Raw genomic sequence first — 17,698 nt, 5'->3', positions numbered from 1 at the left:
TGGACTGAGATGGACATCTGTCTGACCCGTGACATTAGTAACTTTTTAAACTTTATCAAGTGTCCCCGCAGCTTTCAGGGGAAACACCCCAAGCCTGTCCAACCTGTCCTTGTAGCACATCCCCTCTCAACTGGGCAGCGTCCCGGTGAATCTCTTCTGCACCCTCTCCGAATCCTCTCTGTCCTTTCTGTCATCTGTGTGACCAGATCTGCACACAATATTCCAAGGGTGGCCTCACCAAAGCTTCATATAGGAGCAACATGACTTCCTGACTCTTCCACTCCACCCCCTGAGTGATGAAAGCTACCCTCCCCTATCTATCTGCCTGATCACTGTCGGTGAGCTGTGAACTTGGACCCCGGTACCCCTCCCTACATCGATGCTGTTGTTTAGGACCCTGCCACTGACAGAGCACTTGCCCCTTATATTTGACCTCTCTGACACTCGAATTAAACTGCATCTACCATTTCTCTGTCCCGGCCTGTTTGCCCCCCTCCCCCCGCATTCCAGTGGCCCTCTCACCCTTTCCTCTCCTCCACCCTCAATGCCAGCTCATCACCACTCTCTGTTTCCCTGCCTCCTTTCCGTTCCCCCATGGTCAGCTGTCCTCTCCTGTCACACTCCATCTTCGGTCCTTCGATTCATCCACCCCTCACCTCCCAGCTTCTCACATCACTCTATTTCTCCGTCCCCCCTCCACCCACTCACCCGCTCTCCCCCAACACCAGCCGGCTTATTTCCCTCCCCCTTCCCCCCACCTTGTTATCCTGCCTATTCCAGTTAGGGGAAAGATCTCCTGGTTGCCACCCACTTCAACTCTCATTCACATTCTCATTCAGATATGTCCGTGATGAGGCCAAACTCAGGTTGGAGGAGCAACACCTCATCTACCGTCTGGGTAGTCTCCAGCCCCCCGTCATGAACACTGAATTCTCCAACTTCCGGTAATTCCCTCCCCCTCCCTTCCCCCATCCCAGTTTCACTCTGCCTCCTCCTCCAGCTGCCTATCACCCACCTCATGGTTCCACTTCCTTCTAATACCCATGGTGCTTTCCCCCTGACATCCCTTCTTCCCCTTTCCTGCCTATCCCCTCCCTGCTTCCCCTCCCCCACCCCTTGATCTTTCCCCTTATTGGTTTTTCACCCACCAGCCTTCTCCTTCCCATCCTCCCCCCACCTTCTTTATAGGGCCCCTGCCCCCTCCCTCTTCAGTCCTAACGAAGGGTCTCGGCCAGAAACGTTGACTGCTCATTTCCACGGATGCTGCCCGGCCAGCTGAGTTCCTCCAGCGTGTTGCTTTGACCCCAGCATCTGCAGAGTAGTTTGTGTGTATGAGAGGGGACAGGTTGATCTCAGAGTATGTTAAAAGCTCGGCTCAACATCGTGTGCTGAAGGGACGTTACTGTGTTGTCGTGTTCTGTGTTATTAATGAACCCACAACCTCCACTTCCGCTGGCACCTCGTTCCTCACCTACACTACCCTTTGAGTGAAGATCCCCTCAGATTCACCTTTCACCCGAAACCTATCACCTCGAGTTCCACTCTCACCCAGTCAGGGGTGAAGAATCCTGCAGGCATTCTAAACCCCTCCTCCTTCATCAGACAAATGCCCCAGCACGTGATCATGGGCCTCACAGCTCTCAACATCCTCCATGTCCTTCTCCGGGATTCACTCACTCCCCTCGAGTTCCTTTCCTCTCTCCCGCCACCCAACCAGGGAGAGGACATCCCTCCCTCCTTCAATAAGTGAGAGCACCATCACCCCCTCCCACCCTGGTTCCACCCCTCAACCAACCCTACCCTGCCCCACCCCTGCCCCTCTCCTTTCACTACCAGCCTCCCACCCTTCCCCACTCTCATTCCCGACACAGAGTCTCCACCCGGAATATCGGCCACCCTTCTCCCTGCACAGATGCCGCCCGACCCCTGAGCTGTTTAATTTGGGGCTCTGACCGTCACCCTCTGGCCTAACCTGCTCGGGCCCGGACCCAGGACAGGGCCTTCTTCACCAGCAGATCCCACTCGTCCTTGGAGTCGGCAGCAAAGGCGTTCAGCCAGATCACGGCCAAGATGGTGGTCCACAGAGTGAGGTCCATATCCTGAAAGTGGGAGAAGGGGGGACAGGAGCCGGTCACAGACCCGTTTCACCGTAAGACCCAGGAGCAGAATCAGGCCATCCAGGCCAGTGAGTCTGCTCAGGCTTTCAATCATGACCCATTTATTTCCCCCTCAAACCCGATCTCTTGCCTTCTCCACGTAACCTTTACACCCTCACTAATCAAAACCTATCAACGTCTGAGTTAAATATACTCAAAGACTTGGGCTCAACGGCCGAATATGGCAGTCAGTGAATAATTCAACACTCCCAGGGACAGGGTCAGACACAGGGTGAGGCTTCCTCCACACCGTCCCATCACACACTCCCAGGGACAGGGTCAGACACAGGGTGAGGCTCCCTCCACACCGTCCCGTCACACACTCCCAGGGACAGGGTCAGACACAGGGTGAGGCTCCCTCCACACCGTCCCGTCACACACTCCCAGGGACAGGGTCAGACACAGGGTGAGGCTCCCTCCACACTGTCCCATCACACACTCCCAGGGACAGAGTCAAACACAGGGTGAGGCTCCCTCCACAACGTCCCATCACACACTCCCAGGGACAGGGTCAGACACAGGGTGAGGCTCCCTCCACCCCAACCCGTCACACACTCCCAGGGACAGGGTCAGACACAGGGTGAGGCTCCCTCCACACCGTCCCGTCATACACTCCCAGGGACAGGGTCAGACACAGGGTGAGGCTCCCTCCACACCGTCCCATCACACACTCCCAGGGACAGGGTCAGACACAGGGTGAGGCTCCCTCCACACCGTCCCGTCACACACTCCCAGGGACAGGGTCAGACACAGGGTGAGGCTCCCTCCACACTGTCCCATCACACACTCCCAGGGACAGAGTCAAACACAGGGTGAGGCTCCCTCCACAACGTCCCATCACACACTCCCAGGGACAGGGTCAGACACAGGGTGAGGCTCCCTCCACCCCAACCCGTCACACACTCCCAGGGACAGGGTCAGACACAGGGTGAGGCTCCCTCCACACCGTCCCGTCATACACTCCCAGGGACAGGGTCAGACACAGGGTGAGGCTCCCTCCACACCGTCCCGTCACACACTCCCAGGGACAGGGTCAGACACAGGGTGAGGCTCCCTCCACACCGTCCCGTCATACACTCCCAGGGACAGGGTCAGACACAGGGTGAGGCTCCCTCCACACCGTCCCGTCACACACTCCCAGGGACAGGGTCAGACACAGGGTGAGGCTCCCTCCACACCGCCCCGTCACACGCTCCCGGGGACCGGGTCGGACACAGGGTGAGGCTCCCTCCACACCGTCCCGACACACACTCCCAGGGACAGGGTCGGACACAGGGTGAGGCTCCCTCCACACCGCCCCGTCACACGCTCCCGGGGACAGGGTCAGACACAGGGTGAGGCTCCCTCCACACCGTCCCGTCACAGATTCCCAGGGACAGGGTCAGACACAGGGTGCGGCTCCCTCCACACCGTCCCGTCACACACTCCCAGGGACAGGGTCAGATCACAGCAGAGATCCCCGGACTTGGCTCCCACTGCCCTACAAGGGAGAGGGTTCCAACCAGCTGCCCCGGCCCCCATGTTAGAAAACTCCCCTGTCTTCATTACAGATGGGCCTCTCCCTTTAGGGGTCACTGGGGTGAATCTGGAATGAGGAAACAATTCCCACGCCAACCCACTTAAACCCCTTTCTCGGGATGGGAAGTACTTCAATCCAGCTCCCTCTCCCACATGGACTCAAGCCCAGTTGTCTGACCTCTTCCCCTGGGACGACCCACCCGATCCAGACACCTGTCTGATCGGCCTTCCCTGAACTGCTCCTGACCTGTTCACCACCTCCCCTCGTTCAGGAGACTGACGCGGTCCACCGTGTGACCCATGCGGTCTCCTTAGCGCCCAAGTAACCGAGGCACAACCTCCTGACACTGGGATCAGTCTCCCTAAGCTCACCTTCAGGGGCAGGCCTCCTCTGACCTGGCCAGGGCTCAGGCCCAGCAGTGACTCCAGGCCGGGGTCTGGAGTCCAGGATCCGTCTGCGTTCTGCAGCGCGATCAGCTTCAGCACCGGAGACTCGTCTGGGGCAGGGGGCCCGAGCGACTCATCCTCATCTGCTGAGGCAAAGGAAAAGGATCAGAGGGATTTGCCTCCGTCCATCACCCCCGTTGTGTTGCAGAGTCTGGTGCTGATGTGTAATAACCCTGAACTCTGTTTCCCTCACTCACAGAAACCGTCACAGTGTGTGTGTGTGTGTGTGTGTGTGTGTGTGTGTGTGTGTGTGTGTGTGTGTGTGTGTGTGTGTGTGTGTGTGTGGTGTGTGTGTGTGTGTGTGTGTGTGTGTGTCTGTGTTTGTTCAGTTTTGGTCACCCTGCTGAGAGGCGAGAATCTGTGTATCTGGAATGGGTGCGGAAGTGATTTACGAGGATGTTTTCGGGACACGAGGGATTGAGTTATATTGACTTGATTCCTTGCAGCATGGGAGATTGTGGCGGAGAAAATCATGAGGGACACAGAGAGGGTGAGTGCCCTCAAGTCTTTTCTGCCCCGGGGTAGGGGAGAAGAAAACTAGAGGGCTCAGGTTTAAGGTGGAGAGGGGAGAGGTTATGACGGGACCTGAGGGACAACTGTTTCACCCAGAGGGAGGTGGGTATGTGGAACACGCTGCCTGAGGAGGTGGTGGAGGTGGGAACAATCACCCTTAATAGCCACTTGGACAGGTACGTGGATAGGAGAGGATGCAGGCCAAATGCAGGCAACAGGGACTAGTTCAGGTAGGCTACGAGGTTAGCATGGAGTTGTTAGGCTGAAAGGCCTGTTTCTGACTCGGATCCGTGCCCACTGTCCCCATCTCATCCATGTCTGCCACAGCCCCTCCATCACGCCCCACCCCACCTACTGCCACCACTGTTTGCACTCCCTTGCAGAAACTGCAGTGATAGATGACCCTGCAGACACTAACTGTGTTCCAGATTGCCCTGGCTCTACACGGGAGCACATTTCCTCAGACTAAACCACCTCCCCCCCCATCTCACACTTCAATCCTTCAACCCAACCTCTGTCCACCACTGGACCCCGACCACATCCACCCCCCCAATGAGTCTGCTCCACCCCCTCCCCAAACCAAACAACTGGGACTTCCTCCATTACCTTTGTCCCACTGAAAGCACACGGAGCTTTCATAGAGGGAGGAAAGTGGGGGTGGGGTGATTAGAGGGGGGACGAGAGGGGGCTATGAGAAGGGAGTTCTGAAAAGGGCCGAGTGGGACAGTGGTGAGCAATGCATGGTGAGATGGGGGGGGCGAGAAGGGGGAGGAGGTTATTTGGGAGGCAGAGTGAGGCTAGGAGGTGGAGAAGGAGGGAGGGAGGGAGGGAAGGAGTGACAGGGAGGTAGAGAAAATGGTAGCACTCACCGTAACTGTAGCCAGATACTCCCATTAGTACAGGTGGCGATGCAGGAAGCGGGCAACTCTCTGAGGGGCAGAGAGAGGGGAAATGAAATACATCTTCGGAGGGTCAATGGTATGGACAGAGAGTCGGGGAAGAGAGAACACAGGGGCAGACATGGGCAGGAAGGGTGAGGAGAGCGGGGGAGAGGGGATTGGATGAGGGGTGAGGGTTGGAGGGTAGGGATTAAGGGGGAGTAGGTTGGGGCTGGCGTGGGCGGAGATGGGGGAACAGGGAAGGTGGGAAAGGTGGAATGGGGAGGGGGAAAGGGGGCTGAGATGGGGAGAGAGGGGAGACAGAGAGGAATACAGTGAGACACGGAGTGACGGAGGTGGAGGAAGTGGGGACAGAGAGCAGCAGAGAGGCTGAGGAGAGCAGGGCGATGGGGAGGAGGGGATACGAAGGGAGGTGGGGAGAGATGGGGAGAAACAGAGAGGAGAAACCGGGGTGGGGTGATGAGAAAAGGGGTGCGAGACGGGAGGAGTGTGAGAAGATGGGAGGCGTGAGAGGGGTCTCGACAAGGGGGTGTGGGATGAGGGGGAGGGAGGAGGAGTTGGAGAAAGGGGAGGGGAGGAGGGAGGTGACGGAGGGGGGAGGGAGGGAGTGACGGAGGGGGGAGGGAGGGAGTTACGGAGGGGGGAGGGAGTGACGGGGAGGGAGGGAGTGATGGGGGAGGGAGGGAGTGACGGAGGGGGGAGGGAGTGACGGGGATGGAGTGACGGGGAGGGAGGGAGTGACGGAGGGGGGAGGGAGTGGTTGCACTCACTGAAACTGCAGCCAGATATTCCCATCTGTATAGGGGGTGGTGAGGAGGCGGGAAACTCACTGGGGGGCAGAGAGAGGGTGAAATGAAATACATCGTCACAGGGTCAATGGTATGGACAGAGGGTCGGGGGAAGAGAGAGAACAGGGGCAGAGATGGGCAGGAAGGGTGAGGAGAGCAGGGGAGAGCGGAGGGGATTACAGTGGGGACAAAGGGAAGGGCTGAGAGTGGGGGGAGAAGGGGAGAGACGCAGGTGAGGGAGACAGGGAGGGAGGGAAACAGTGAATGGGGGGTGAAGGATGTGGGATCACTTACCGGATTGGATTTCACAAATACCCGATTCCTCCATATCGCATTGCAGCAGGTAATTCACTGAGGGGCAGAGAGAGAAAATGAATCAGATCTTCCCATTGTCAGCGGCAGAAGCAGAGGGTCGGTGGGGGCAGGGGGGAGCAGAGGTGGGAGGGGCAAGGAGAGAGGTAAGCGGTGGGGTGGAAGGGGGAAGAGGGGGCGGGCAGGACCAGGGAGATTGAGGGGTGAGTGTCGGAGGGGGGAGGGAGCGATGGAGGGCGAGGGAGTAGTAGCACTCATTAAAACTGCGGCCAGATATTCCCATTTGTGTAGGGCTACTCCCTGGGGGGCAGAGAGAGGGGAAATGAAATACACCTTCACAGGGTCAATGGTATGGACAGAGAGTCGGGGAAGAGAGAGCACAGGGGCAGACATGGGCAGGAAGGGACGAGGAGAGCGGGGGAGAGGGGATTGGATGAGGGGTGAGGGTTGGGAGGGTAGGGATTAAGGGGGAGTAGGTTGGGGCTGGCGTGGGCGGAGATGGGGGAACAGGGAAGGTGGGAAAGGTGGAATGGGGAGGGGGAAAGGGGGCTGGGATGGGGAGAGAGGGGAGACAGACAGGAATACAGTGAGACGGAGTGACAGGGAGGTGGAGGAAGTGGGGACAGAGAGCAGCAGAGAGGCTGAGGAGAGCAGGGTGATGGGGAGGAGGGGATACGAAGGGAGGTGGGGAGAGATGGGGAGAAACAGAGAGGAGAAACCAGGGTGGGGTGATGAGAAGGCAGTGCGAGACGGGAGGAGTGCGACAAGACAGGGGTCATGAGAGGGGTCTCAACATGGGGGGGCAAGATGGAGGTGAGAGATGAGGGGGAGGGAGGAGGAGGTGGAGAAAGGGGAGGGGGAGAAGTGGGTTGGAAGACGGAGAGGGAGGGTGACAGAGAGGAGGAGGAAGAGTGACGGGGTGGGAGGGAGCGACAGGGGAGAGGGAGCGACGGGGGGAGGGAGTGACGGAGGGGGAGGGAGGGACGGGGGCAGGGAGTGACGGGGGAGTGATGGGGGGAGGGAGTGACGGGGGCAGGGAATGACGGGGGGAGGGAGTGACGGAAGGGGGAGGGAGTGACGGGAGGGAGTGATGGGGGTTGGGAGTGACAGGGGCAGGGAGTGACGGGGGAGGGAGTGACGGGGGGAGTGACGGGGGAGGGCGTGACGGGGAGGGAGTGACGGGGGAGGGAGTGACGGGGGGGAGTGACGGGGGAGGGAGTGACTGGAAGGCGGAGGGAGTGGTTGCACTCACTGAAACTGCAGCCAGATATTCCCATCTGTATAGGGGGTGGTGAGGAGGCGGGAAACTCACTGGGGGGCAGAGAGAGGGGAAATGAAATACATCGTCACAGGGTCAATGGTATGGACAGAGGGTCGGGGGAAGAGAGAGAACAGGGGTAGAGATGGGCAGGAAGGGTGAGGAGAGCAGGGGAGAGCGGAGGGGATTACAGTGGGGACAAAGGGAAGGGCTGAGAGTGGGGGGAGAAGGGGAGAGACGCAGGTGAGGGAGACAGGGAGGGAGGGAAACAGTGAATGGGGGGTGAAGGATGTGGGATCACTTACCGGATTGAATTTCACAAATACCCGATTCCTCCATATCGCATTGCAGCAGGTAATTCACTGAGGGGCAGAGAGAGAAAATGAATCAGTTCTTCCCATAGTCAGCGGCAGAAGCAGAGGGTCGGTGGGGGTGGGGGGAAGCAGAGGTGGGAGGGGCAAGGAGAGAGGTAAGAGGTGGGGTGGAAGGGGAGAGAGTTGTTGAGTCTGAGACAGCAAGAGGGTGGAGGAAAAAAGTGGAAGCGGAAGAGGGGGTGGGCAGGACAAGGGAGTGAGGGGTGAGGGATGGAGAGGGGAGAGTGATGGAGGGCGAGGGAGTAGTAGCACTCCCTGAAACTACGGCCAGATATTCCCATTTGTGTCGGGCAACTCTGAGGGGCAGAGAGAGGGGAAAATGAAATACATCTTCACAGTGTCAATGGTATGGACAGAGAGTCGGGGGAAGAGAGAGCACAGGGGCAGAGAGTGGTAGGGAGGGAGAGGAGGTGGAGAGGGTGTTGGGAGGACACTGGAGACTACGGGAAGCGGTGGGAATGGGGCAGACGGGGGAGAGAGGGTGAGAGCGACCGGGGCGAGGGAGGGAGATGGAGGTGGGGAGAGGTGGATAACATGGGAAGGGAGGTACAGACTGGGCTGGGGTTCACACCTCTCTGTCCCTCCCTTTAAATAAGGAGACTTCACCCAGCCAATTCACTCCACCTCCAGCTGAGCGCGAGTCCCCTATTCCCCAGCGAGGTCGAGTTTACGGCCACTCAGCACCCATCACCCCCTCACCCACCCACCACCCCCGGCAATTAGCAGCACCCACCTGCACAGAGGGGGACGTCCCTGCGGATAAGGGGTCCCTGCACGGCCTGGCCGAGCTCCTTGTTGATGGCGATGAAGGCCGTCCGCGAACAGACCACATTGGCCTGGGTGCTGATCTCAACCAGACGCCTCTTCACCTGCTCCGTGTCGCGGTCTGCCCCGAGTTCCAGAGATCCCAGCAGAGCCTTGGCTGCCAGACGGTGGACAGAGGAGCTGGAGCGAGAGAGGGAGGGGGAAAGGGTTGGAAATGGAGAGAGGGGAACGGGGAGGAGGGAGAGAGGGCGAAAGGGGGGAGTGGGAGATGGAGTTGTGTTTCGATGTGCTGTGGAGATTATATTGATGGGTTGTGTCACGGCCCAGTGTGGAAACACTGTCTTTGAACGGAAAAGCCTACACAAAGTAGTGGAATCGGCCCAGTCCATCGCAGATCCCCACCACTGAGCACATCTACAGGGAACGCTGTCACAGGAAAGCAGCATCCATCATCAGGGACCCCCACCACACAGGACAAGCTCTTTCCTTGCCATCAGGGACAAGGTACAGAGCCTCAGGATGCCCACCATCGAGCTCAGGACCAGTAATTACCCCTGAACCATCATGGTCTTGAACCGGAGTGATGAGCCAGAAGATGGGCTCAGCAAACAGTGTGACCGACAGCGACGTCCTGCAGACCGCTCACAGAACTACTGCTTTCAAATATGATTCAGCTCCGAGGCCGTGCGCGATTGGGACCCCTGATTCACACTTTGACGGCGTGGTTTTGGACCGACTGCAGGACCTGGAGCTTTGCCGTCTCTGAGGGAGTCACTGAGGTTTGGGGCAGAGCGTACGCCCTGGTGGCCAAGCTGGCTTGAGACGGGGCGCGAGTCCCTGATCGGCTCCCTTTCTCGCCGATTAAAGCGTCAAGCAGGATTGAAATCAACGGGGACGAGAGCGGAAGGCGGGCGGGTGGTCAAAGTTCAAAGTGAATGTTGTTATCAAAGTACAGAAATGTCACCGTGTACAACCCTGAGATTCATTTGTACGTGGGGCAAATCTGAAGAGTAGTAACCGTAACAGGGTCAATGGAAGATCAACCGGAGTGCAGAGAACAACAGACTGTGTGCATGAAAATGTCAATAAATAGCAATAAATAAGACAGTCCTTAACGTGGCGTCATTGGTCATGGGAACATCTCAGTGATGGGGCAAGTGGGTGTACTGCACCGGTCACTGCATCTTCTGCTGTCCAGATGTTCCAGGGTTGTGTGAAATGGCATCTGCTGTGGGCCCGTTTCTCAGGTAGGCAAATTGGAGCTGATCCAAGTCATCTCTCAGTCGGTGATGACATGCTTCATTGCCAGCCCCTCATCTCCGTGGATGCAAATGCAACTGGGCAAGAATCATTCAGGCGGGTCTCCTCGATCTTCTTGGGCACTGCTCAAAGTCATTGGATACCGCACACTGTCGAAGCGAGAGTTTAACGGTCTCTGACACAGTTGGCCAGCACAGGTCTTTAGTACGTGGCCAGTTTCCCCATCCAGTCCAGATGCTTTCCTTGGATGCACAGTCCTGAAGGCAGGCCCCATGTCAGGTTCAGATACTGACATTAAGGGTCGTAGGGAGATGCCATGGTCTCTCCGTGTTCTTGTGGTCAAAGTGAACACGGAGGCATTGAGCTCCTCTGGAAGCGAAGCCCTGCTGAACCCTCGTTGCTTGTTTTAACTTTGGAGGAGGGGATAGCTTTCAAGCCCTGCCACAACACTCACGCATCGCACGTGGATTTAAGCTCGGCCCGGATTCTCCACTTTGCCTGGAGATCGTACCTTTACCTCTTGTAGATTCCTTGGTCTCCAGACTTGAGTGCCTCTGATCTGAGATTTCAGATCTCATGGTTCATTCGGGGCTTCTCGGAAATGATTCCGTGTGGACACACTCAACAAGAGCTATTTAACAAAGCCCGTTACAACCATGGTGTATCCATTCCAGTCTCCAGAAGAGTGCTTGAACACGGCCAAGGCCACCGACTGAGAGTAATTCTGTATTCATTCCCGACCCACTCCCCCTCTCTGCTGCTGGAGGAGGATGCTGCACGCTTGGGTCTTGGGCAAGGTCTAGTTGACGCGGTCCGTGTCCCAGTCCGAGTCCGGGCTCCGTGTCCCAGTCCGGGTCCGAGTCCGGGCTCCGTGTCCCAGTCCGAGTCCGGGCTCCGTGTCCCAGTCCGAGTCCGGGCTCCGTGTCCCAGTCCGAGTCCGGGCTCCGTGTCCCAGTCTGAGTCCGGGCTCCGTGTCCCAGCCCGGGTCCCAGTCGGGGCTCCGTGTCCCAGTCCGAGTCCGGGCTCCGTGTCCCAGTCCGAGTCCGAGTACGGGCTCCGTGTCCCAGTCCGAGTCCAGGCTCCGTGTCCCAGTCCGAGTCCAGGCTCCGTGTCCCAGTCCGGGTCCCAGTCGGGGCTCCGTGTCCCAGTCCGAGTCCGGGCTCCGTGTCCCAGTCCGAGTCCGGGCTCCGTGTCCCAGTCGGGGCTCCGTGTCCCAGTCCGAGTCCGGGCTCCGTGTCCCAGTCCGCTACAGCGCACCGTATATGTGTTAATGACGTCTGGTTACTCCTATTTTATTGCGAGTTTGTGCGATTTTGATGGGGGCGGACTGCTTCTGCGGCCTGCAGTCACTGTACAACACAGTGCTAAACAGAACTGTCCAAGACTGTTTCAATGACTCTGTGGTTTCATGTTTTATATTCTGTGTTTCTCGCTCATTTTACTGGTCGTTTGCGGGATTTGTCCTTTTTTATGTGTTGGGTGTTTCATGTTTTCTTTGCAAGAACCCTGAGCGGGGGGGGGGGGGATAGTAATAATCCTGAATTGGGACGTGACGGGGATAGTGTGGGGGGAGTGCAGACTATTCCTGAAGCCTTTATATTGTGACGGAGGGTGGGGGCAGAGTTGAGGGATTTGGGGACAGTTACCTCCTGCACTCGATGGGTCTCAGGCTGAACCTGGTCTCAGCTTGTACCGGCTGCTCCCCCAGTGAATATTTCAGTGTCACCCCAGACTCCAGGTCGGGATCCATCTACGAGACAGAAACAGTCAGGGAACCTCGGGGACAGTGGCCACCAGGTGAGGTTCATTGCCTGTCTGAACCTCCAACCCTACCCCCACCTCCGTAACAGGATTCCCTGATGGAGAGAGACCCTCTTCAAATGGGATCCCCAACAGAGAGACCCCCTCCCCCTTTAACATGGGTCTCTGACAAAGAGAGACTCCCCCATAACAGGAGACCCCAATGGAGAAAGAACCACTTTAACGGGACTCCCTGTTTAACAGGGATACCTGGTGGGGGGAGACTCCCCATTAACTGGGGTCCCAACAGAGACACACAGCTGATTAACTGGGGTCCCAACAGAGAGACACCCCCAATTATCCGGGGTTCCAACAGGGAGACACACCCTTTAACAGTGGTGTCTGATGGAGAGGAACTCCCCTTTCATAGGGGTCCCAGACAAAGATAGATCCCCTCTTTAACAGGGGTCCTGGTCAAATATCTCCTCTTTAACAGAAGTCCTGGATAGAAAAAGACTCCCACTTTAACATGGATCTGTGATGAGGAGAGTTCCCCTTTAACAAGGGTCCCTGAAAGAGAGACTCCTGGGAAAACACAGAGGGGAGGTGACCCTACTTTTACCTTAATGCACACCAGCAGTCCCCGTCTCCCCACGCCTGACCCTCACCTGCCCCTTCAGCTGGGCGTAGACGATGGTTTTCTGCTGGTTGAAGAGCATGCTGGGGAGGGGTGACATCAGAACGGCCTCTACCCCTGGGGGCAGGTCCCAGCTGAGGCTCAGCCCTGTCCCGCTGGGTTGCAGGGCGTACTTCAGGGTCCGGAGAACCTGTGGGGGACAGGAAGAGATCAACACTTCTGCAGGCTCCGTCCCATCTCGTGATTCCTACACTCCCCAGGTGTTTCAGAGACCCCCTTCAGTGCCCGGTCCATTCTTCCTCAGACCCCACCCAGGGTTAGGGGCCAGCTCACCAGGATGACTCCGTGTCCCACCTACTCTCAGTGTGTCTTCAGCTCTAGGGTCAGGCACAGTCTGATCAGAGTGTTGTTTCCTTGGCCCCACCTCAGAGTTCTAGAGTGTCTCCTTCTCGTCCCCCAAATCACATGAAGATTCAGCACAGAAACACTCTGAATTCACCCCTTGGGGGGTGGGCAGGAGGAATGGGGAGTTCACACTGGGGAGTTAACCCATCAACCTGCACATCTCTGAGTCCTGGGAGGGTCAATCTCACTCCCTGTCCAAGGCACAGCCCCGCTCCCTCATAGACACACATTCTCTCACACACACCCACAGTGGCGGAGGTTGGGATCGAACCCGGGATTCCGAGATCAGGCGCTGAGAGACACTGGTCCTCACCGCTGTGCCTGCTGGTCTTCCCTGTACATTTCCGGGGGGGTGACCCCCCCCCCCCGCACCATTCCAGGCTCCCCCACACCCAAGGTCCTACCCCCAATAAGAGCATCCCGACATCACCCCCCCCCCCCCACCCCACCACCACCACAGGGTTTCCCACCCTGCCCCTGTCTCAGTACCTTGGGCTCCATCCTGTCTTTCCCGGTGATGAATTCGTAACTCCCGCTGGCCGCCTTGGCGATGCCTTTGATCAGCGCTGTGGAGGCCCCCTCACCAATCCCGAAGGAAAAGCACCTGGAGAACGGGATGGTGAACCGCCATGGTTTACTTTCAGCAATAGATGGGTTTCTCAGCCACTTTGCATTATGGGAAATGTTGCTACCATTGCTTCAGTCCAACGTTGCTGTCCACACAGTGGGGCTGAAGAAATCTCTGGTGATAGTTCGCTCCAAATGGGAATGGGATTGAGGGGCAGGGGAGTCAAAGGAGAGAGGGAAAGGATGGAAGAGAAAAGGTGGAGGGAACCTGCAGAATACTGGGGGTGGAAGAGGAATAAGAAAATATTATGGGGCGGGATAATTGGGAAAAGATGGCAGTTGAGGCAGTTGGTGAGAGCAGTAGAAAAAGTTAAGGTGGAAGAGACGGATGTGGAGGAGAAAGGGGTGGGAGAAGAGGAGAGGTGGAGGACTGACAAAGAATGGGGGACAAGGAGACGATTGGGGAATGGGAGCTGAATGTGTGGGAAGGAGGTGGGGATGAGGGAGAGTGGGAGGCTGATGTGGGGACGAGGGGTGGAAGAGTGTGAAGTGGTGACAGGGGAGGGAGAGGATGAGGTGGGGACAAGGGGGAAGGGGAGAGAGGGAACGAGGTGGGGACAAGGGGGAAGGGGAGAGACAAGATGAGATCGGGATGAGGGGTAGGGAGAGGGGAGTGGGAAGTTGAGGTGGGGACAAGGGGGAGGGAAAGGTAGAGGGTGAGGAAGGGACAAAGGGGAGGGAGAGGGAGTGGTGGGATGAGGGGTGAGAGAGGGTGAGGTGGGGACGATGAGCAGTGGGAGGTTGAAGTGGGGATGAGGGGAAGGAGAGAGAGAGATGGGATAAAGGGGGAGGGAGAGGGTAAGATGAGGGGGAGGGGGAGGTGGGGTCAAGGAGGAGAGAGTGAGGTGAGGACGACGGGGGAAAGGATGATGTGAGGACGAGGGGTGGGAGAGGGTGAGGTGTGGTAGAGGGTGAGGTGGGATGAGGTGTGGTAGAGGGTGAGGTGGGATGAGCGGCGGGAAAGAGTGAGGTGGGGATGAAGTGGAGTGGGAAGGTGAGGTGGGGATGATGGCAAGGGAGAAGGTGAGTTGGGGATGAGGGGTGGGAGAGGGTGAGGTCGGGACGAGTTGGGGGGTAGGAGGGGACAATTTGGAGCAGCAGGTGAGGACAGGTTTGAGGGGCAGGCCAGGACAAGTTGGAGGGGAGGTTTGGAGGAGATAGAGAGGGAGTCTGTCTGGGTTGTGTCAGGGACAGCAAACCCTCCTTACCCCTACACCTCTCACCTGTGGCTGGGGCTGTTCTTCTGAACCTCAGCCAGCACCTGCTTGGTGTTGAACACCTCACCGTCCGTGAACACAAAGAGCTAGGAGAGAGGCAGAGAGTCAGAGTTATCCTGGAAAGACCCAGGCCATTCTGCCCATTGTATCCATACTGACTATAGAGCACCTATCCATATTGTTTGCATCTTCCAGTAACTGTCACCTTCTGTACCAAGACAACACAGGAGCTCGGCTGCACATTTTGTAAATGCCATCAGTAACTGCACACTCTCCTTTGTCCCAGGGCCTTGCTCCTCTCTGAAGAATGTCCTCTCAGATTCCCTCTAAATCTCTTCCACACCCCCCGTCCAACATCAACAGCCTCCAGTTTTACCTACTTCTGATGTGAGGGAAAGTTTCCTGTCTATACACCTCATGATTTTCTAAACCTCAGTCATGTTCCCTTGTATCATCCTCCACCCTGGGGAGACAGACCAACCTTTCTCCTCATCACCAAGACACTCTGTCCCTGGTACAGTCCTGGTGAATCTCCTCTGCAGTCCCCCCAGTGCCAGCACACATTTCCTACAGTGTTACCCTCACTCACCACCTCTTATTATTTCTCCCCCACACCCCCGTCACATTCCTTCCTTTCTGTCCCTCTTACTCCCCCCTCTCTCCTTCCCCATTCACACTTTTTCTTGCCCAAGTCTCTGATTACCCCCCTTTGTTTAATTTCTCTCATCTGTTCCCTCTCTAATTCCCTTCTTCTCACGCTCTCTCTTTCTCATCCCTCAGGTTCCCTATTTTCTGTCTCGTTTGTCTAATTGCGATACTCTTTCTCATCCCCCCATTCTCTCTCTCTCGTTCTCCACTCACATTCTCTCTTCACCGTTCCTCTCATCCGCACTCTTGTTCTCTCCCTCCCAGCCATCTCCTTCCTTCCCTCACTCAACTCCTCTCCCATCTCCTTCCTTCCGTCACTCACTCAACTCCTCTCCCATCTCCTTCCTTCCTTCCCTCACTCACTCCTCTCCCATCTCCTTCCTCCCCTCACTCGCTCAACTTCTCTCCCATCTCCTTCCTCCCCTCACTCCCTCAACTCCTCTCCCATCTCCTTCCTTCCCTCACTCCCTCAACTCCTCTCCCATCTCCATCCTTCCCTCACTCCCTGAACTCTTCTCCCATCTGCCGCTTCTCACATTCCCTCATGTCTCACACTCTCAGTCCTTCACTCCCCCCACCTCAGTTCCTCCCTCTCGCTCTCTCCTCCTCTTCCACCCTTTCAGTCTCTCCGTCTCTCGGGTGAACCACAGGGAGGGGTGACGATGCACTTTACCTGTCGTGGGTGTCCTGGCACGCAGGGTGTTGTGTAGATGGTCGATAGGGGCTGCAGGATCTCTGTCCCACCCATATCCGCATCGATCTCCTTCAGCTGAGACAGTGCTTCCTGCATGGAGGTCTGATTGTACTCAACACTCTTCCTGTGCAGGTTGAGGGGGAGGTAATCCGACAACAACATGACAACTCCGTCCAAGACAGACATCGGAAGGGAGCAGAGGGGATGGGGTTAGCGCGGAGAAGTGGGGCTGACAGAACAGGTCGGGGAGCATCTCCCAGCAGTTCAAATCATCTAGATATTGCTTCAATATACCATCTAGTACAAAGGTTCCCAAGTTTATTTATGCCATGGACCCCAGGTGGGGAAAGCCCTGATCTAGTGCAGCTTTAAGACTGAAGGAAAGCTCTCTTACTCTTTACATTGCTATCCTGGCCACTAGAATTTACAATGCACTCAAATTCTTACTAAGCAGTGGAGTACCTAACAGACTCTGTAATCTGACGTGTACAAAATATTTAGACTGAAATCCAATGAGAAAAGAAAACTGTTCTTTGCAATCCTGTGATCTTCTGATTGTAATCCAATAATATTTTGAAACAAGCCAGAGATATTTCGATCCAACTGATAAAAGTTCGGATGAATTAAGTATTACAGGAGATTGAATATAGACAAAGGCCAAAGGTTGAATCTAATGAAATGTCAACTTTTCATGGATGACTTAAGACCAGATATTGCAAAAATGGGAAAGGTGCCAAAATGAATTGGAGTTTTCGATATAGTGAGGTTTTACAAGCCACCAAACAATTGGAACAAGGATATTGAAATGGGAATAAGATCATCACAGTTAAGATCAACAGTCTCTGACCATGGGTCAACAGTCATTGCTACGAGTCAACAGCCACAGCAAGGAAAGCTGCTCTCTCTCACACACACACACACACACACACACACACACACACACACACACACACACACACACACACACACACACACACACACACACACACACACACACACACACACACACACACACACACACACACACACACAAAACCTCTCATCCAGGACTATATCTCAAGGTGGGAATTGCTGTGTCACATCGACCATGACTAAGGATCACATTTCACTGGGAGAGTTTGACAGGAACTATGTCGACAGATGAACATTGAATGTTTGTTTCATTGTCCACGTCACCCAGAGTCATCAGGACAAGCCAGACAAATGAATGGAGTGTCCAGACGGTGACTGACTGAGAATCACAAGGAAGGCGTACCGTGGCCTAAGCTCTTCCTCTGGTCTTCAGGGCAACACCAAACAAGAAATTGAAACGAAATCCATTCAAAGTAGTGACAGGGCGTCCCATGTCACTGCCGGGAGCTCCACATCTCAGGGAGGCTGATAAGACACATTACAGCAAATAGTTTTGTTAACTGTTGTGTGAAATTAACTCGAGCTGTC

General features: G+C 56.3%; 1 protein-coding gene across 8 annotated transcripts in view; it reads right to left on the bottom strand.

Moving 5' to 3' along the window:
- Window positions 1–17,698, bottom strand: part of LOC140716321 (von Willebrand factor A domain-containing protein 5A-like) — an 88,537-nt gene that overhangs the window by 36,795 nt on the left and 34,044 nt on the right. For 4 of the 8 annotated variants that reach the window (XM_073028910.1, XM_073028911.1, XM_073028909.1 and 1 more), the window contains 11 exons: window positions 16,238–16,382; window positions 14,923–15,002; window positions 13,562–13,676; window positions 12,699–12,857; window positions 11,937–12,040; window positions 8,999–9,210; window positions 8,197–8,253; window positions 6,616–6,672; window positions 5,504–5,563; window positions 4,047–4,204; window positions 1,973–2,099 (listed from right to left, as the gene is read on the bottom strand). In XM_073028910.1, the coding sequence (XP_072885011.1) occupies window positions 1,973–2,099; window positions 4,047–4,204; window positions 5,504–5,563; window positions 6,616–6,672; window positions 8,197–8,253; window positions 8,999–9,210; window positions 11,937–12,040; window positions 12,699–12,857; window positions 13,562–13,676; window positions 14,923–15,002; window positions 16,238–16,382 (1,274 nt within the window). The remainder of the gene's footprint in view (window positions 1–1,972; window positions 2,100–4,046; window positions 4,205–5,503; window positions 5,564–6,615; window positions 6,673–8,196; window positions 8,254–8,998; window positions 9,211–11,936; window positions 12,041–12,698; window positions 12,858–13,561; window positions 13,677–14,922; window positions 15,003–16,237; window positions 16,383–17,698) is intronic. The other 4 variants (XM_073028915.1, XM_073028914.1, XM_073028913.1 and 1 more) reach the window with 4 other exon arrangements.

The sequence above is a fragment of the Hemitrygon akajei genome, chromosome 25 (assembly GCF_048418815.1).
Source record: "Hemitrygon akajei chromosome 25, sHemAka1.3, whole genome shotgun sequence".
Lineage (NCBI taxonomy): Eukaryota > Metazoa > Chordata > Chondrichthyes > Myliobatiformes > Dasyatidae > Hemitrygon > Hemitrygon akajei.
The sequence above is the reverse complement of the archived record's forward strand: the minus strand, read 5'-3'. Positions and strand labels throughout refer to the sequence as shown.